We start from the raw sequence: 22,026 nt of genomic DNA, 5'->3' as shown, positions 1-22,026 counted from the left end.
TAGACCAAAAGCTCACAATGTCTAAGAATCTACATATAGACCACATAAAACTCACATAGAAGAAGGAAGACCAAAGTATGAATGCGTTGGTCCTTTCTAGAAGGAGTATCAAAAGTTTCAACCAGAACTCCCAAAGTCTAAACCAGAGAGCACAAAGGGAGGGACTCACGAACCTGTATAGGGAATTGAGGGTGACCTTGTTAGACTTCAGTGAAAGTGGAGGGCCAAGGTCCCCGAAAGTTTGGATCCCCTACTGTGTGGGAATTTGAGAGCAGGGAGATGGGAGTGGGAGGATGTTTGGAGCGAGCACACCATCACAAAAATTAGGAGGAGTGGGTATGTGATAAGGGATCTTGGGGGAGAATGAGAATGGAGATAACATTGAAAGGTAAATACGTATAATATCCAATAAAAAACCCACACAGATAAAGGATTTTTTTTAAAAAGGGAGTTTACTTATCTTAAATTAATTTCAAAAGTTTCTAGGAGTTGCAAATTGGCTAAGATCCTATTTTAAGCTCTCCACAAAAGAACTTAAATCTCTGTTCAATATTCTCAAGAGAGAGGTAAACCCTAACTCCCTCAACAGTTAATTGACAGAAGAGAGGTAATCTCACAAAAAGTAGAAAAAGCTATTTCCAATCGATATATCATATAGTCTGATTAATTGTCAGTGGTGCTATAAAAGTCCTTTGACAAAAGATTATTAATATAGATTTATATATCCTTAAATAAGGTCTTCATGACTCTCTGAGTGTAGAAGGAGCAACTGTTGGCACTTCTGCCCTGATTTTACAAGAACTCTGAAAAATTGGCTTTAAAAACAAAAGAGGGGGAACGGTACCCCCTCAGAAGGAGCCCCCCTGAAATACTCTCCATCATGCCTTGTTCACTTTTCTCTCTCTAAAGCTGAAAGCTCATGGCAAATCTCTTGCTGACCATATTGGTGACCTCGGGCACCACCAAGACCAACAAAACTTTACCACAGATATGGGGAAGGACCCTCATACCTGTAAAGGGAATGCCCCAGACCCAGTTCCCTTATGGAGCCGAGGACTGATATGCCTGTCCAATACCACAGAAGGCACAGCTAACCGGCTACCACAAATATTAATGAAAAAAATAGATACTCTCACAAAGCCAGGCCCAACCATAAATACGATGAATAACAATTTACATCCAGGGAAGAGAAATCTCCCTGAGAATCCCCTTCTTTTTTCTTTCCAGGTAAAAATGAATCACCCGTGATGCCTGCTATTAGAAGTTCTAATCCAGATGGGCCAGAAGCCAGGATCCTCGCCCTTACCCTCACCCCCTACCTTTTCCCACCTGCACAAGGTTCCCTGAAGCTTGGCAACTGCAAGATCCTGCTTGGCAACTGCAGATAGACTCAAAGCAGTGTACCATATCATCTGAAGAATAGCAGGGATACCATAACTCAAGCAGTGTACCATATCTTCTGAAGAATAGCAGGTTGCAGTCCTCCTCGCCCCCACGAATAACTAGGACCTGCCGGTCGGGTCAAGTGCACCCAGACATGGGGCTCGAGGCATGGACCCCTCTGGACGGACCCTCATTGAGAGGATGTGCGCACGACATCAAGATTGAGTGAGACAGAGATCGTTGCCGGCGACCTGCCATCCACGGAACCAGGTTGATGCTGCCATCAAGAAGACGGTTGAAGTTCATTACCATCAGCCAAAAATTGAAGAGGATCCAGAAGTGACTCCGCAGGAGACTGACACAGCTGCCAGCTCCCCTGCCTCCCCCTACGGTCGACCCCTAGACTTCCACACCCTCCAGAAGGGTTCCTGGTATGCCTGGCTTTGTCCTCGCTTCTCTCGCTAGAGAGCTTGGCCTCTTGATCACCACAACAAAAATTGGCTTTTTCCTAAACCAAGGCCGCCCTTGATATGGCCGCTAACATTGGGGAGCCTTCCTTTATGACAATATTACACCCCAAACTGACAAATGGTTGGTAACTTGAACATTCACAAAGGGACTAGGATGGCTGTGAGTTAGCCCAATGACGGGATTATTGTAGGTCCACTTCCCAGGGGCCCACCCAATGCAGCCGAAAAGGAGTGCGTGGTGCTGGGAGTGGGTGCAGCCTACATGGCCTAAGACAGGGCTCTCACCCTCCTTTCACCCACATTGGAGTCCCTTGACATTGCCCATCGTTGACAGCCTAAAGCCTTCGACCATCGATGTGACTCGTCTCACATCAGTGTTTTGGGGTTGTGAACTTGTCTAAGACCCCCCATAATTAGACATCCAAATTCAAAATTCACATAGTTGGGATTGATCATAAGATGCCTTCTCTAACTAAACAGAGAAGGGGGAGATGCCAGAAGCCAGGACCCTCGCCCTTACCCTCACCCCCTACCTTTCCCCACCTGCACAATGTCCTCTGAAGCTTGGCAACTGCAAGATCCTGCTTAGCAACTGCAGATAGACTCAAAGCAGTGTACCATATCATCTTAAGAATAGCAGGGAGACCATAACTCAAGCAGTGTACCATATCTTCTTTAGAACAGCAGGTAGATCATAATTCAAGGCAGAGTACCTTATAGACCATGACATGTTTCAAGGCACAGGCCAAGAAGATTTTGTACTTTTCCACCACCTTGCCCTTCTTACCCCCTCCCCTTGTAAAACATGCTATAAAAAAGCATTAAAAAAAAAATGTTCACAAAAAAAAAAAGCAATAAATACGAGAAATTCTTAGGTAAATGAATGAAACTAGAAAATATTATCCTGAGTGAGGTAAGCCAATCACAAAAGAACATACATGGTATTCACGCACTGATTATTGGATATTAGCCCAGAACCTTGAAATATCCAAGAGTCAACTCACAGACCACATGAAACTCATGAAGAAGGAAGACCAAGTTGGGGTGATTCAGTCCTTCTTAGAAGGATCAACAAAATACTCAAGGGAGCAAATATGGAGACAAATGTAGGACAAAATCTGAAGAAGGGGCTGTCTGGAGACCATTCCACCTGGGTATCCATCCCATGTGCAGTCACCAAAGATAGATGCCGATGTGGAAGTCAGGAAGTGCATGCTGATAAGAGCCTGATATAGCTGTCTCCTTAGAGGTCTTCAAGAGTCTGACATATTCAGAGGCAGATGCTCACAGCTAGCCATCGAACTGATCATGGGGTTCCCAATGGAGGAGTTAGAGTGAAGATTGTAGGAGCTGAAAGGGTTTGTGGCCCCATTAGGAGAGCAAAAATACCAACCAACCAGAGCTCCTAGGGTCTAAACCACCAGCCTGGGAGCACTTAGGGAGGGATCCATGGCTCCAGCTGTATATGTAAGTGAGGATGACCCTGTTGGGCATAGGTGGGAGAAGAGATCCTTGGTCTTATGAAGGCTGGATGCCCCAGTGGGTGGGAATTTGAGAGTGTAGAGTTGGGAATGGGGGAGTAGGTAGGGGCACATCCACAGAGAAGCAGGAGAGGTGATGGGATGGGGGTTTCTGTGCGGGGGAGGGGGAATAGGGTAAGGGGATAACATATGAAATGTAAATAAAACATCCAATAAAAAAATGGAAGCCTTTAAATAGGAAATGAAAAAAAATCTCTTAAAGAAATACAGAAAAATACCATTAAATAGATGAAGGAAATGAAGAAAACAGTTCAAGAATGGAAAATGGAAATAGAATCAATAAAGAAAACACAAACTAAGGTAACCCTGGAAATAGAAAACCTAGGGAAGAGAACAGGAACCACAAACGCAAGCATCACCAAAAGAATATAAGAAATAGACGAGAGAATCTCAGATGTAGAAGATACAATAGAAGAAACCAATACATCAATCAAAGAAAATGTTAAATCTAAAAATTTTCTGACACAAATTGTCCAAGAAATCTGGGACACTATTAAAAGACCAAACCTAACAATAACAGGAATAGAAGAAGAAGAAGATTCCCAGCTCCAAGGCCCACAAAATATTTTCATCAAAATCATAGAAGAAAATTCCCCCAACCTAAAGAAAGAGTTGCCTATAAATACACAAGAAACTTACAGAACATTAAAGAAACAAGCCCTTGACACCAAGACAAAAGGCAGTCTGCCTTTGTCTCTGCTTTAACCCTTGACAGTGAGTCTCAAATTCCCTTCCATGTTACTCCCCATGCAGGGATAAACAGCCAGCACTGCCCGATAGGTGCAGTTGTCTTCTACCTTTGAAGGAGGTAGACAATTAATGCCCCTGAAGTGATAAGGCACCTACTCTTGAGCTATGGGAAGGAGACAACCAAGGGTTCCCAGGCAGTTGTGGCCAACTTGTAAAAATGCATTAGCCTCTGATAACGGAATGAGTTATTTCTTCCCAGGTCAAAAAGGTCCTTTTCCAGATGCATGATCCCACCTCGCTGTCTGAACAAACGTTATTGATTTTGAAGGATAGCATTCCTTTACCCCCTACACAATCATGTTGCCAAGGCTCCCCAGCTTGTGCATCTCCCATATATACCCCGGACCCTGAGCATTACATTCCTATCCTGTGGAGCAGGGAAGGCTGCTACCTGAGTCCAGACTCTAATAATAAAGACTCTCGTGTATTTGAAAAAAAAGAAGACACCACAAAAATCATCAAGATTTGTGGAATTAATACACATATATCTTTAATAACGAGGAATAAACATGGCCTCAATCCCCAAAAACAAAGACACAGACAAATAGACTGAAATGGAAAACAAGAGCCATCATTTTGCTGGCTGTGATAAACACTCCTCAACATCACTGATAGACACTTGAGGGTAAAAGGATGGGGAAAGGTATTCCAAACAAATATAACTAAGAAACAAGTAGGATATCTGACAAAAAAATAACTAAAACTTCACCAAGACTTATCAAAAGAGATAAGAAAGGACAATTTATACCTATTAAACAAATAATCCACCAAGATCATATTACAATTCTAAACAGATACTTACCAAGCATAGGTGCATTCAACCTCATACAACAAATACTACCATATGTTGAATTAACCCCAACACAGATATCACATGTGATTTCAATACCTAACCTCAAGAATAGACAGTTCATCCAGACAAAAACTATACAAGGCAACTGTGGAGTTATCTGTCAAAAATAAATTAAATGAACTGAACAGTCATGTAAATAACATTACAACCAGAAACTAAAAAATACACACTCTTCTGAGCACTCCATAGAAATTTCTCCACAATTAGTCACAACGTTAGGGCAGATAGCAAGCCTCAACAAGTACCCAGGGACACAGCGCTGGCCTCTGTGGAACACAGGGACACAGTGCTGGCTTTTGTGGAACACACACAGGGACACAGTGCTGGCCTCTGTGGAACACAGGGACATAGTGCTGGCTTCTGTGGAACACAGGGAATGCAGCATTAGCTTCTGCGGAACACACACAGAGAACACAGTGCTGAGAGTAAAGTTCATAGCACAGTTGGTCATTTCTATCTATCGCTGTGATAACTGCCATGACCAAAAGCAACTTGCAGAGGAGATGATTTATATCACAACCAAAGTAACTTGGAAAAGAAAGGACTTATTTCATCTTACAGCTTATAGTCCATCATAAAGGTCAGTCAGAGCAGTCAAGGCAGGAACCTAGAAACAGACACTGAAGCAGAGTATGGAGAACACCAGTTTTCTCTCCATTTGTGCTCACCCTGCTTTCTTATACAACTGAGGACAACCTGCCCAGGTACCAAGTAGGCTGGGCCCTCTTACATCTAACATTAAACAAGAATGTACCCTACAGACTTCTCTTCCCAGACACCTCTAGCCTATATCACACTGACACACAAGCAAGCAAGAAAATCTTAACCAGTACAATTGCCAAGTGTCTGCATTTAAAATATTTGAGAGACTTCAAATTAAGAACTTAATGACACAACTTATAGTCTTGGAAAAACAAGAAGGAGCCAACCTCCAAAGCAGTAAACAAATTGGAATAATCAAAATCAGGGCAGAAATCAACTAAATATAAATGAAAATAACAATATAAATAATCAATGAGACAAAGACTTGTTGCTTTAAAAACTTAATCAAGCTTTAAAAAGCTATAGTTAAATTAGCCAAAATAACAAGAAAGATTCATACTACTACAATTAGAAGTTTAAAGAGAGATACTGAAACAGGTATCAGTGCAATTCAGAAAATAATATGAAGAGACCATAAAACCCCTATTTCAATACATTGGAAAATCTAAAAGCAACAGTTTTATTTCTAGTTGCATACACATACAAATTAAATCAAGATGAAATAATGTAAGCAGATATATAACCAGGGACAAGACAGAAGCAGTCATTAAAATACTACCAACTAGAAAAAGCCAAGGAACAGATGGATTTAATGAAGAATTGTATCCTTACTTTAAGAATTAACTCCAACACACTCAGATTATTCCATAAAATAGGAAAGGAAGGAATATTTCAAAACTCCTTTTATAAAGGTAGTATTACCCTGACACCAGTACACTCATAAAAATACACCATAAAAAGAAATGTACAGAATGGTATTATAGTAAACACACATGAAAAACTTCTCAACAAATGCTGGCAACATCAAAAAAAGATTAAATTTAAGAGATCACCCATCATCATTAATTTTGCTTCATTCCAGAAATATAATGATAGTTCAACACACTTAAACCAATAAATATTATCCATTGCAGAAACAAAAGAAACCAATTAATCATTTCAAAAAAATACAGAAAATGTCTGCAAAAATTCAACATTCTATCATAATATAACTCAGAGAGGTTATGAATGTAAGGGATATAATGCAAAATAATAAAGTTCATATAATAATCCTACAGTAGGCATCATGGTAAAAGGAGCATTCAGGAATTCCAACTAACCACAAGAAAGATCATCTATTTTCTCTACTCTCAGTCAATGCGGTATTTAAAGACTTAGATATAAGAGTAAAACAAAAGAAAAATAAAAGGGATAGAAATAATAAAATAATTCAAAGTATTCTTGTTTGCAGATTATATTGTTTTATACAAAGGAGACCCTAAAGACTCCACCAGTAAAATATAGCTGACAAACATTTTTAACAAATGGCAGGTTACAAATTAACACAGAGAAATTAGTGGCTTTCCTATATACGAATGACAAACATACTGAAAAACAAAGGTCAAGGTAACAATCCCATTCACAATAGCCACACACACACACACACACACACACACACACACACACTATATGGAAATAATTACCAAAGAAATGAAAGATCTCTGCATTGAAAAGTTAAAATGCTGGAAAAGGAATTTTAGAAAAACTTGAGAAGATGAAAAGACTGCTTACGCTCTGAGTGGAAAGGAGGAACAACTGTAAAAACTGCTGTCTATAGCAGTTGATGGGTCAGATGCAATCCAAATCGAAATCCAGGGCTATTCTACACAGACATAGAAAAACAATCCCAAAGAACTAAAGATAGGCAAAGTAAATTTGAACATAAAGAAGACTGAGTAAGGTATCTCTACACCTGACTTTAAATTATACTGCACTGACAGGTTAAGAAATTCAGCGAGCGTGCATACACACACACACATCACACAGATCAATGGAATGAAATATAATTCCATGCAACTATAGTCATGTGATTCTGACACAGATACCAAAAATATACATTGAGGAAAAGACATTTTCAACAAATTGTACCAAGAAACCTAAATTTTAACATTTTAAAAAATAAAACTGTACCATTACTTCTTGTCCTCCATATACCTCAACTTCAAATAGATCAAGGACCTCAACATAAGACATGATATCTGAAATCATCAGAGGAAAAGCGTGAACTGTTGTGACTTAGAGACACAGAAGTGCACTTTCTGAGTAGGACACTGGGTGCACAAGGATATAACAGGCGACCAATGGGATGGAAATAGGACAGACACGTGACCATTGGAGTCTCAGGAACTCACAATGCTTCTGTGTGGCAAAACAAATGGAAAATCAAGTGAAGACACAGCTTGGAGGATGGAAGAAAATCTTTAGCAGATATAACTCCAACAGGAGATTAGTGTCTACAATATACAAATAGAAAAGGAAAAGAAAAAAGGAAGAAAGGAAAAGAAAAAATATAAAGGACTACTAAACACTTAAAAACATATTCAACACCCTTTCCTATTATTAGAGAAATGCAGGTTAAAATGAAAGCTATTTTTAGATTCTATCTTATATAAGTCCTTGGTAAAATGAATGAGAGCAAACGCTGGCATAAATGTAGATACAGGGGAACACTTAAATATTTTTGCTGGGAGTCCTGGGATAGCCACATTCCATTTCACTCTGGCAGTTTCTCAAAAAAACTAGAAAGAGAAATATCTGCCTTAACTATAGCACTCCTAGGCAAATATCCAAAGGACTTTACATCCTAATCAGAAGACACTTGCATCTCGGTTTTCACTGATATCCTATTCATATTAGCTTGGAAATTGACCAAACGAATGTCCGTCAACTGATGAATGAATACTGTGGTAAATATATATTATGGAATATTACTCAGCTATAAAAAGTGAAATTATGACATTTGCAGGTAAATAGATAGAATTAGGAAAAAATATGCTTAGTGAAATCTCCTAGACTTATAAAACCAAATATCACATATTTTCTCAATAATGTTGAACCCAGTTTTGAATCTGTTGTTTCGTGTGTTGAACTTGAAGTTTATGTGGAAGGAAAAAACTAGGACCTGGCCACTGGGGACAAAAGCAATTAGTGAGGGGAGATTGTACAATTTAATTAAAATGAAAGCAGAGGAGGAAATACTGGGGGCAGAATGGTTCAATAATTGAGGGGCTGGAGATGCAGAAATGTGGGGACAGGGGAACTGTTAACCAAACTAAAGGGTGTATGACAATGTTTTATGGGAACCTTGATCTTGCAACCACAATAAAATTTAATTAGAGAGATGGTAGAACGCAAGTGCCATTGAGGACGGGGCGAGAGGGAGCCCTGTGAGTTAAAGGTTTAAGCAGTGATGATCCCAGCTGGATGGGGTTAAAGGAGTAGGGCCAGACTAAAAGGACATATTCAAAAATCTTAGGGAAAACCACGGGTTTACAAGCTAATTTTAAAATATCATTTAAAAAATGGAGTTTGAACAGTCACTCTATGAGTTGACAATGCTGTCTCCAAAAGACATAGATTATTAAAAGAAAGTCTCAATGCCAGATACAGGATACTGCTCCAAGATTTATTGGTCAGCGAGACCACAAAAAGAACCAAACTTCATTGTTCATGGCTTCCCATCAAAACTAGATGGTAAGACCCTATCACTGAAGATACCATACCCTTTGGTTGCAGGACATGAAAAACCAATCTCGAACTGACCAGGAAACTACCAGCTGGATTGCAATCACAGTGCTGGAAATTGCTATGTAGGCTACTAAGGGGAGAAAAGCCATCACCAGTCATACCAGGCTTTGGCCCTGCAAGCTCAATTCCAGTCTACCAGGCAAGACTCTAACATCAGCATGGCAGTCATGAATGGGTTAGATTTGAGGTGTTTTTCATAGGAAGTATTTCATGTGGAGAACAGTAAATCTGGTCAAAATCCAGGTCTGAGGTCAAAGGCCCCCAAAGAAAGCTAATGTTTGTCTAACTGCTCATATGGCTACATTGGTTTCCAAATACTGTATACCAATAGATTTGTGCTGTTGTCCCAGGGGATAAAAGGCGCTTGTTTTGTTTTGTTTTATCTTACAGTAGGTAGCCTTTAATAAAGAGGCTTGCAGCTGATCAGAGTGTGGAACTAAGTGACCTTCAGTGCTCAGCTGTAGAGGGTTATCCATATCACCCTTCTCCCTCCCAAGGCTTAGGGAATACAGAAACAGAGTGGCCGGAAAGGCCATCTGAGTCAGGGGATGTCATGGAGAGATATGAAATGATGCCTTCTGGACATGACAAAACTATTGCACATGAACTCAGAGCAGCTATGGTTACCTGAACAAGACTTGCACAAGATCAACTTAGTCAAAATTCCTTCATGGATGGACAGCAAGCTCCCGAGTCCCACTCCTAGCTTAGACTGTCAGCCGATGGCTGCTATGGAAAGTCAACCCATTTTTCTTTGGAAATGTGACTGGTGACACATAGCCCACATTAATTATGCTAAAGTAAATAAAATTCTTTAAAAAGAACACTGTGATGTCATCTTGAAGATGATCTATAAGACATACCATAAAAGGCTATGATATAAATACTATTAATATCAGTATTTATTTAGAAGGAACTTGGCTTTAGGTTACACAGAGTTTGTTCATGTCTGAAAAGGTCCTGTTGGTCTGCAGTTCCCTTATCAGGCACGAACTCTGACAAAGAGATGGCTAAGAAATTGTGGGAAAACTGCAGGCAGGAGATCATGTCTGGGAGGAGGGTCAGGCAAAAGAAGACTCTGAGGGCAGAGACATGCCAAACGAGGAACTCAGATAAAAGGCTCCAAGAAGCTGTATGCTCAAGTTCTGCTTGCAGAGTATCTTTAGTACTTAGCAAAACAATATGTAAACAGCAATGGAAGTGTTAAGAAATGTTCATTCCAGAAGTGAACCCACAGTCTTGTGTCTCTGTCTCCCATTGCACATGCCATCCTAGGTCCCTGTGTTACTGTGCTGCTCAGGGCATTTGTATAACATAAAGAATATGTAGATATTTAGACCTGGTCAAAATCCCAAGTCAATGCAATGCCAGGAAAAGGCTACCACTAATAGGAATCAAGTATAATAAAACACACATTGTGGCAAAAACTTATGAGACATACTCATAGGCACCCTTTCTACTTTATTATTTAAGTTAGAGTCTCAACTAGCCATGACCTATTAACTTGTTCTTCAATAACCACATAATTTACCACAATAACCACTAATTTGCCCTTGGATATCTATAGGGCATTGGATCTAAATCCCTTTTAAATCAACAAATGCTTAAGTCCATAATTTTAAAATAAATTGAAATATTTGCATGTAACCTTTGCTTGTTTTTTTATATGTTTAAGCCATTTCTATATATTATACCTGAGGTAATAAATACTGCATAAAGAATTATTGCATTGTTTTGTTAGGGAATAATTAAAAGCAAATAAATAGCCTGTACATGTTCAGGACAGGTGCAATTTATTTAAAAATTTAAAGTTAGTGGTTTTCAGACCTATAGTTATTGAGGGTTAGCTGTGAAGATGAGTGATGACTCAGTGTCTCAGTTTCTTCTCCTCTCTCTGCAGTAGAATACCCTGATAGAAGCAACTCAAATAAAAAAGGGTTATTTCAGCCCAGGTCCAAGGGAAGTCAAGGCCTGAATTAGTTGGCCACACTGTAATCTGGAAGCAAAAATGATGAATATCTGTGCCCAGCTTATATGGTTCTTTTTGTATAGTAAAGAACCAAAGCCCAAGGAATAATGGCATCCCACTTTAATGTACATCTCCCCACTTCAATTAACCTACACAATAGAACCTTCTTGCAAGCCCAGAGGCTAAACAATCCTTCGCAGGTGTGCCTGTCAAGTTAGCAATAAACACTAACCCATAAAATGAGTGAAATGCTTGCTGCAGAAGCATGGAAATCTGACCTCAGATCCCTAAAAAGCAAAGAAAAAAAGCAGGCACTGTGGAATATATTTGTAACCATACTGCTGGGACAGCAGAGACAGGCAGGCAGACCACAGGGGCTGGTCCAGGCCATCCCGCTGGACACAGCATTCGCTATTTTATTTACCTCTACAAGCAAGGAGACGAAGAATGACAGAGGATAGCTAATGTCATACATATATATATGTGTGTGTGTGTGTGTGTGTGTATACACACACATATATATATTTATATATGTTTTCACACATATATAAACATGTAAACATAAACATGTAAACATAAATACATTAATGCATCACACACAAATACACACACATAGCTTCTATATTTAATATCTTCTGTATATCTACATGCATTTCCTTTATCAATATGTATCATCTACAACATTCATGTTTTCACATAAAACATAAAATAATAACGTAACATTTTAGGAAATCTCTCACCTTTCCTGATTGGTTTGACTCACTCTCGTGTGGTGATAAACAGGATGTTTCTTTTGATTCCTGAAGTTTTTCCTTTAATTTTACATTTTCTTGTTCTTTTTGAAACAGTTGGTCCTGAAGATTAACAACACTTTGCCGGAGCATAGCTTCATTTGATTTTGTAGTTTCAAAACAAACATGTAATTCATTATAAAGCTGTTGAAAATAACCAAAAATGATGTAATCAATAAGGCAAGTATGTGCACATATATCTACATATATATGAACTACATATGGACATATACCTGCCCTAAAGTTATGTTACTAGCCAAGAAGCAGACACAATGTATAAGTGGTATAGTTAGATATCAATATCAAACTATACCTGTCATCCAAAAGGTAAGATGTGTTCTTGGCCAGGATAACTGATAATGAAACTGTTACAAACAAAAGAAAAGATTCTAAGCTACATATACTCATTTGAAGGGCTTTATGGAAAAAAAAAAGACTTGAAAAAGCAATGGCAATTCTACTAGAATGGCCCAGGTTTTTAAAATCACTCTAAAGATCGCAGTACTGTGAAAATTTCTGTAATTTGTTAGAAAAGGAGACAGAAGCATACTGCATATTTCACTGGGAATTCTTTAATATTAACTTAATTATTTTCATTTACTATAAATTAGTGTCCACTACTGAAGAAAGACAAAAATTCACAAGAATGTAAGTTTAAATTCATCTACATAGTGAATATTACTATACATTTCTCAATATGTGATATAACTAAATTTCTAAAGCTTAAAATTCTGAGAAAGGCATTTGCATTTTTGTGAAAAATATAAATATTTTGTGAAAATATAATATTAATTATATTAATTGAAAATAATCAAATTTGGGGGGTCTGTAAATGATATCTATTATTATAAATACTTAAATAATTCATATCACTTCATAGCAAAAGTTAGGCAATTTTTGCAAAAATAAGTGTTAATAAAGAATTTCAACATACAAATTTATGCTTTCCTTTGCCACTGTCTTTATACAGGGGTATATGTCAACAGTTTTTCACAGCTAATGATATCAGACACTCTAAGAAGAAAGTAAGAATACTGACAGCTCACAGGGACCATCAAAGGGTCAGTGCAGGTCCAATAATCAACTATGCTACAGATGCTCTCATGACTGGGTAAGAGCAAGCTCTGGAGACTAGAGCCAGGCTGCATGGAGATGGCTGGGGTTAGCAGGAGTGAGCAGGATGTACCTGACACTCAGGTGTCACCTCTTGAGCTCCTCCTTCATACACACAAGGCTCTGGGTCTAGTCACCCAGGAAAATGGCCTCCGTTAAGCTCTTCCATCTCTCTGGCCTCACATTCTTGCTTCATCAAACAGAAGATCAAATACATTCTTCTGCTGTTCTCATTAAGGTTGCTCAGTTGCACTCCTGTTCAGAAGTTTCCCAGTTGTAGCTGGTCTGACTGGGTGGATAATTCTAGACAGTGGAGCAAACTGGGTATTGTAGTGAATACTACTTCAAAGCAATGAGAACAAACAAACAAAAAATCCTGGAAGAAAAGATCTAGACCAGCATGCTTCTAGGAACGGGGAAAATTCATTCCTCGGATATTATTCCATATACACATCTCTTGCTTAACTGTTCCTGTTTGTTTGTGATTGAACTTGTTCACTTCCTAGCTACCTCCCACCACACAGCACTAATTACTACACATCATTGCCCATTCTGTCATTTACCCTCCACCAACTGATAGAAGGCCCCATTGCTGAAGAGAACAAATATCTAGATCATGATACTTGGAAAAGTCAAGCTGGTGCCTAACCAGAAGCTTCACCCCTACTAACTAGTGTTCATAGCCTTCAAGGTACAGTGAACACTATCTAAGGAGAAAGCATCAATCCCACCTAGCTACAAATCCTGTGACCCGGACAGCAACCTACCTACAGGATACACTGGAGCAATAGCAGCACAAAGGGCACAGCAGTAACCAGCCACTTGTTTGTTTATTTGCTTATTTATTTATTATATTTAAAGGCCACTCCATGTGATATAACCAGCACCTGACACTGTTAATGAAGCCAAGAACATGAGACTAGACAGGTCAAGTGCTGGAGGAAAAACCTATTATTATTATCATCATTATTATACTAAATTTGCATAATAATAAAACAATGACTAATGACATATTATTGTACCCATATATCAGTGTATGATTCAACCCTGATCAGAGAAGCTTCTTCTTGCAGTAGATATTAATTAACACAGAGGCCCACATATACCCAATATGCAGACAATGAAAGATCTTGGAGCATTTGGCTCTCTATGTCTGTTTCACATTCCTCTCTTGATGTTTCAGGAAGAGGAGAAAGATTGTAAGAGCCAGAGGGAATGGATGACTCTAAGGAAAGAGCATCCTACAGACACAACAGTGCCAATGCACACATGAATACACAGAAATGGTGATGCATGCACAAGACCTGCACAAATTCATCCAGAGAAAAATCCCTGCATGGATAAGGGGAAGCGATACCGAGTCCCACTCCTAGCCAATAAGCAAACTCCTTATAACTGATACCTGCTGGGAAAGTAAAAGCCAGTTTTCTCCACTGAAGTGACAAACATCCTCCAAGATAGGCATCAAGGTCAGGAGCAGGTAACCAACACAACATGAACTCCATGCCTTTTTAAAAAAGTGCTTTCTTGTTTATAATTTTGTTTTTGTTTTGTTTTGTTTTCTTTTCTTTTCTTTTTGAGGGAAAGAAAAAATAGAACACTTGGCTGGGTAAGGAGGTGGAATGGATCTGGGAAAGTTTGGGGGAGGAATAGGAAATATGATCAAAATATATTGTATGAAAACATTTAACAATAAAAGTTTGTAACTAAGAAAAGCATGCGCTTACATTGTCATGGCAATGATCTCATTCTCTGTGTCAAGGAATATGTTCGATTGTCTGTGTTTTATTGTGAAGGCTGAGACTGCTCAGCCTCTAAAGCTAAGCACCTGACATGTGTGGATGGCATCTGAGCCCTGGTCTGGCAATGCAATGGGTTATCCCAGTGTCCTCCCTCCCCTGAGGGAGTTTGCTGAAGAGGCTCTGGGAGTGCTGAAAGCAGCTGGAAGAACCCTGCTTCCCCAGGGCCTCCATGTCTAATGCACAACTCACTCTCTGTTTCCTGACACATGCTCAATAGTGTTGAACCTAGACTCTGCTATCACTAGGAATACAAAGTCATGGGCCTCTAGAGTAACGAGGAACCTGCTGAGCCCAGACAAAGCTCCTGGGACCAGCACTGACTCCCACTAAGCACAAAGAAGCTTCTCAACAAATGCGGCTCTGAAGCTGACAACATACTTGCACTCATCAGCCTAGCCCACGTGTACACAGCATCCAGACTCCACCTACCACCTTCTGCCCTCAGAACTGTGGGTTATAAAACATAAAACCATCTTCAACCTCCTCCAACCTCATCCAGTCTCAGCTATTAAAGAGAAGCATTACTCTCATGATGTTATTTATGTAAACAACTTAGTACACTGAACAAATTATATAAAGAGCTCAGTACTGGGGCTTCTTTAAATTAATAGCAGGATGAGCAGTGCTGAGTCTGTTGGCATAACTAAAGAGACACATCAGCCTTGCTGTGGGCTCCTGAATCAACTAGAGTACAGTGATTACTAAAAGAACCTCAGAAACAAAGAGAGAAATCCTTGAAAATGAATGACCGTGAAGATCACTTCAGTGTTGCCTTAGTGTCTGTGCACATTCGCCAATAAAACAAAGCAGATTTTATATGTGCCTTAGGTCACACATCTGGATCACACTTGCTCCAATTACTTCTTATAATCCAAGTACTACTGAACCTAGATGTTTCACAGAAGAAATAAAAGTTTCAACTTACAAGTTGATTTTATATCTGTACTTTCAACTTTTTCAATCTTACCATAGAAAGCTCACAAAACTTAAATATTAACAAGTTAAACTATGTTTAAAAAGAAATGATACAAAATTTCTAAAAGCTTGGAATCTGTTTTCCTAAATTCATACATGTAACTTAACATCTTTACAACAAACTAGCACCATACTTTTTGGTATGATATACTTTCAGCCGTGTGAACATCTTCCTGATTCTTCAGTACTTTCTGCGTATCCATATTGAGAACCTGGAGCTGCTGGATCAGGTCTGCCTGCTGTGCTGTGTGTGCACTGTTCTGCTTGTACAGATTCTGCAGCTCCTGCAACTCTTTCCTGTGCAAAGCAAGCAATAAATAGAGAAGCATGAATACAGATCACCTCAGCTAAATAATTGTGTTCATCTGAGTATAGATTGGCTTCCTATTTTCATCTATTATTTTTTATTACAGGCAAACTTATTAATAAACGAGATCATATATAAAGTATTTAATATTTATCACATACACCTAGAAAGTATCGACAGAACTATTGTGGCTTTCAAAGGCAAAATACTTATCAATTTTCTTTTATAGCTTGATAGAAATAAAAATTCTGGATATATTGTCATAGAAACACCTCCTTATTGAAATTAAGTTAAAATTTCAGTTCCATGGACTCAGAAGCAGTGGTCTTAACTATAGTCATCAGGTACTTTTAAATATAGAGTAAGTTAAGCTTTCATTTTATACAACAAATAACTTTAAATATAGTGGAAAAAAAGACACCAAAAGGTCTAACAAAGTTTTCAAACCACCATGCGACTCTGGAGATGATCTGCAAGACAGTGAGGTACAACAGTCAGAAGGAAGAAAAACAACACAAGGGGATCCAGTGTTTGCAAACACCCAGGTGAAAACTGGTAAAGTGGGAAGACAAATGACCTAGCTGAGGAGCTATGGTGCTCAGGGCACAAGAAAGCAACACCTCTGGGGTACAGACTTCCAGATCACTGTGGTAGAAAATCTTTTGTGACAAGATCCATATAAAACTAGACATTGTTTGTATATTGTATTTTGACATAAAAAATAATTATAGAGACATTATTTCAGGCTCCTCCATTTAGTTGGTTAAAACATCTGTCATATAGAGAGACATATATCAACATAAACACATTTCATTTTATATATTATGGAGAGTGCATTTAAAGTGGCATTTTTCTTATTTACGGCTTCAAATACATGAAAAGATTTAAAATAAAGAAATATGTAAATATCTATTTGAGACTGATGAAAATTAATACAGAGAAAATAAGATCTGATTTTTAGACATTTAAGGCAAGACTCTTCTCAATTGGATTTATAACCACACAAACAAGCACATGTGCAAAATCTATCTTCTACTGCCTCTCAATAGTCATAGACTACTGAAAGTGGCAATGTATAAAAACAACATTCAAATCTTGAGGATGAGAGAATAAGCAACTGCACAGTGTCTCTAGGAAATCTGACAAAGACAGATAAACAGTAAACATCCATTTAGACTATGCCCTTTTCTCTTACTAAATCATAAATTTTAACAAAGGGAAAAGCAATAGTATGCCCACTGTGGATGGTGAGAGCCTGGAGGCCAAGAGACTGTGTAGAAAGGGCATTATGAAGGTAAGCTGCAACAGGCACAAGAGAAAAACAAGAAGTTATTTATCTTCCAATATTCAGATATATCATATATCTCTTAATAAGAGAGCAAGAATTCATATATACGAATTTTTTTTACATTAATGTTCAAAATATATGTATCATCAGTCATAACAAAGACAGTATAGAGAAGGGAGATTCTCACATTACTGGGATACTTGAGAATTAAATGTCAGCGTGGAGAAGAGTGTGTTTTTGTCCTACCTCTTACATTACTTTACAACCATGCTATTAATAAACATGATCTCTCTCTCTCTCCCTCCTTCCCTCCCTACTTCCCTCCTTCCTCCCTTTCTTTCTCTGACTAAATGAAAATCATTTAAAAAAAAACGGAAAAATACCTCTGGGCCACTGGGAAGGAAGGAATTTGACCTGTCTTCATAAGAAGACAAAGAAAGGAAAATAAACAGAAATTATTAAAAGTCTGTGGGTCCGTGTGTGAGTCTGCATGTGAACTGTTCCTCATAAACTCATGTGATCTCTAGCTGTGGTTCCTAGCTGCTGGTGCTGTCTCATGAGGTTACTGAACTTTCTAGACACAGGGCCAGGCTGCAAACACAGATCAATGCGGGTATGGGGTTGACAGGTTGTACCCCAGTATCAGATCCAGTCTGGAATTCTCTCTGCTTCCTAGACAGCAGTAAACATGTGAGCAAGTTACCTCATATGGCAGTCACATGGACAAGAACTGCTTGTTCTTAAATGCAACCATGCCTTCCCCTAGGGAAACTCTGTATGATGATAACTGTCCTTCCTCTAAGCTGCTTTTGTCAGGCATCCTTAACTCTTTAAGAAATAGATTTAAAAAGTAAATAATTGCAGTTTTTAAGTTAAGAAAAATGCACTGTGCATATTCATACGAAAAGTTCAGGAAACAACGCTAAAACACACTGTTCTTGTTTAAACAGAGTCCTGATCTCTCGATGCTGGGGAGCCCCCACACCCCTAACTAACTAGTGCCGCTTTAGTGCATACTATTCTGGATTTTCACTGCACAAACATATGTACCTATTGTTATTATTTAGAAGTGTTAACAATATACATATATGTAAGTGCTCATGCTGAATGACTAATGATCTTCTAATAAAATTCAGAACTGAATATACTTGCCGGACCAATGTAATATCCATATCTTTCTGGAGAAGTTCAGTCTGTTTGTTGTTCAGCTGCAGTGACACGGCATTATATTTACTATGTGCTGATTCAATTTCTTTCTTTGCTTCAATCAAATTTTCTTCAAGGACCTAAAGTTAGAGCACTTGTATTAAAACATAATAAAAATGAAGTATGAACAAAAGTATATATTTATTTTATAAGATGCAGGAGAAATGTTCTTAATGTTCTTACTAAAACTATATTTAGGATTTTCACAATAATAAATTTTAACATATTTAAATATCAACCCTTAAAATAGTTTCAAAATAAAAAAAGGAAAAGGACAACTTTGAAAAATTCTAGGTGAAAAATGTTTACAAAACTTACACTAGTTGTAGAATTTTTTGTCAGAAATTTAGAAAAACTTCATGGTATAAAATCAAGAACTTGAAACAAACTGTAAAAGCTACAAAAAGTTTATTATTAAAGTTAAAATAAATCATACAATAAAAGTATATGTTAAATTAATAAAAAAGCAGAATTGTTTAAATATTAAGGATAAGTAGTAGTTCTCTTGATATTTGCTTCTGTTTTAAAGGTACAAATGTAAATTAGCTATCACTGCAAAAAAGTCTTCTAATATTTAAGACTCAGATTATCCTCCGGTTCTCTTGATGGTGTTAAACCTTCAACTGATAGTCTTCAAAACTCATCTTTTGCCCTAATAATTTTCTAAATCTTTCATTTTAAAACTACTCTTTTAATTGTATGTGTTTTAAAATATAAAAAATTAATTTTCATTAGTATTGTGAATAAACAAATTTTTAAATGGAGTACGCCTATATTAACACCATTTATACACTATTCCCATAACTGATCACCAGGCTTTAGGTTAAGAACTAAAAATCCCCATTTATTCACCCATAAAAAAGAACAGATGCATTTATATACAGTAATAGATAAAAAGAAAGACGATGTCAGAAAGGAAAAAGGAGGCAAGAGAGTGGGGTTCCTTTTTCATGTAGGAGAAAGTCTACAACAAGGGCCTGACAATGACCTGAGCGAACAGGAATTCATCTCTGTACCCTGCTTACTGTCTTTGGAGGTAGCTAGATACTGAACTACAAAGAGGTGACTAATACAAAATGCAATTATGTAGAAATGTGTAAATCTGAAAGGTCTCTAACAGATAAAACAAAATCACAAAAGATAAAAAAGGAAAACAGGTTTGATCTCTAGCCTAGAGACCAGGTAAAATTTTTAAGGACTTAGGTAGCATCCAGACAAAGTTACCAATCTCAAGATTCAACTTCGCTCATGCTGAGTATGAGAGGATTTCATAAATTGAATAAAGGAGCATTTTCAAACTGGAGGCCTTGAAACCTCAAAATTGTGTAAAAGAGACAAATGAACATCAGAATGAAATGGGTAACAGAAAAACATTCCTACACAAAAATCCTTAGAAAATCTAAAGTTTAAGGGAGAATAATGGGCTGGGATGCTGCCAGCATCACAGAACATGCTTGCCTAGTGTTTTTGAGGCCCTAGGATTGATGCACTAAAACTATTATTGAAAATAGTATTAAAATACTCTTAATTTTTATCTTTGTAATAAGAAATTAGTGCATCTCTCAATCTTTATTAGAGAAGCTTTTATGTACATTAGACAGAGATTAACACGGATCCTCACAACTGGTCAACAGACAGAGAGTAAAAAAATTATAGATTGTTAAATGAGTGGGGAGTCTATGCTACACCCCATTCCCAAAGGCTTGGGGATCATTGAAGAGTAGGAAGCGACAAGAGCCAGAAGTGGTAAATGTCTGCAATGAAACGTTAGTTGCTGAATATGAAAGGGCCACTGTACATAAGCTGTGACAAGCATAAGACCGGCACAATATCAGGCCATTCAAAATCTCAGCATGGGTATAGAAGGACTTCATGAAGTCCTACCTCTAGCTAAAAAGCTACTGGCTACTGAAGATCTATGAGAGGAGAGAGAACCATATTTCCTCAGGAATCCAGTCCCTGAGGGCTACCACACTGTGGTAGGTGGTCCCACACGCAAGCACACACAGGCAGCAGTACAAGGACTCCATAGATTCAAAAAGACAAACACAACAAATGACAGAACACATGAAGTGAGAACAGAAAAATAGTCATGGGATGGGAAGAAATTGGAGAGGAGAAGATGAAGGGTAGATTTGAACAAAACACATTATATGTACATATGAAATTCTCAATAAAGTTACTTTTTTAAAGGAAAAAAAAAAGCTGACATGTGTGGAAAAATAATTTAACCCATGCAGGAAGATTGCGACTTCAGGATTGGTCAGAGCAACCTCAAGAGCACCTATTTCAGAAAACAAAACGGTTGAACAGGAACCTGATTTGGATCTTTAACGCAGCATTCCATTCCCAACACTGGAGGAAAGAAAGAATCAACAAAGTGTACACTTGGACAAAAATACTATCCTAGAAACCCTGAAAAAGCAGAATCAGAGAGAAACAACTTTGAAATAGATAAAATGACGGAGAAATGAAGAACTGTGCTTCTAATGTGAAGAACGCTATAGCCGCTGCTAGAAACAGAAATAGAGAGGACACCTGAAAGGCTCCAGCCAAACAGACAACTTAAGAACTTCAGCATCTAATATGGAATATATCTGAAGAGAGAAGTGGGAGTATCTGTCCGTAAGATATCATAGGGTAGTGAGACAAGTAAGTTTTGTGTAGCAATTTCCTTCACATGAAAAAGCCGCTCTTGGAAGGAACTCTGTAAGGCACAGTATGCTTTAAGAGGAAACAAAACAACTGGATATTATAAGGGGAGGTGAAATAGTCCGTCCTGAAGGGACGCTCATTAAATTATGCAATAGTGCCAAGAAGTTCCTGAAGCTCACTAGATTCACTAGCCTGCTCTCTCTGTCCTCAAGAACATAATATATACGGACTGCTGAGAGACCCTTCCAGCTGAGATGACAAGAAGGACTCAGATCAACTGAGCTGCCTAGAAGAGATGCTTCATCCCACCACAGAGGCACTTGCTCAACCACGTTCACTGCTGATGTATTTATAATAGACAGAAATTGAAAACAACCTAGATGTCCCTCAACATCTGTGATGAATGAATAAAAAAAATGTGGTACATTTACACAATGGAAGTATTACTGAGCCATTAAAAAACTGAAATCATGAAAGTTGGAGATCAATGGATGAAACTAGAAAAAACATTGTCCTGGGGTAACCCAGAACAAGAAAAGTGGTTTTCACGTATATGTGTATATTAGTTGTTAAGTCTTAGATAAGTGAGCTACA

At 38.1% G+C, this 22,026-nt stretch overlaps 1 protein-coding gene across 2 annotated transcripts in view; it reads right to left on the bottom strand.

Moving 5' to 3' along the window:
• Positions 1–22,026, bottom strand: part of Cntln (centlein) — a 265,324-nt gene that overhangs the window by 164,060 nt on the left and 79,238 nt on the right. For both annotated transcript variants that reach the window (XM_028753632.1, XM_028753633.1), the window contains exons 6-8: positions 18,724–18,857; positions 16,111–16,273; positions 12,036–12,230 (exon numbers count right to left, since the gene is read on the bottom strand). In XM_028753632.1, the coding sequence (XP_028609465.1) occupies positions 12,036–12,230; positions 16,111–16,273; positions 18,724–18,857 (492 nt within the window). The remainder of the gene's footprint in view (positions 1–12,035; positions 12,231–16,110; positions 16,274–18,723; positions 18,858–22,026) is intronic.

The sequence above is a fragment of the Grammomys surdaster genome, unplaced genomic scaffold (assembly GCF_004785775.1).
Source record: "Grammomys surdaster isolate TR1022 unplaced genomic scaffold, NIH_TR_1.0 125951, whole genome shotgun sequence".
Lineage (NCBI taxonomy): Eukaryota > Metazoa > Chordata > Mammalia > Rodentia > Muridae > Grammomys > Grammomys surdaster.
The sequence above is the reverse complement of the archived record's forward strand: the minus strand, read 5'-3'. Positions and strand labels throughout refer to the sequence as shown.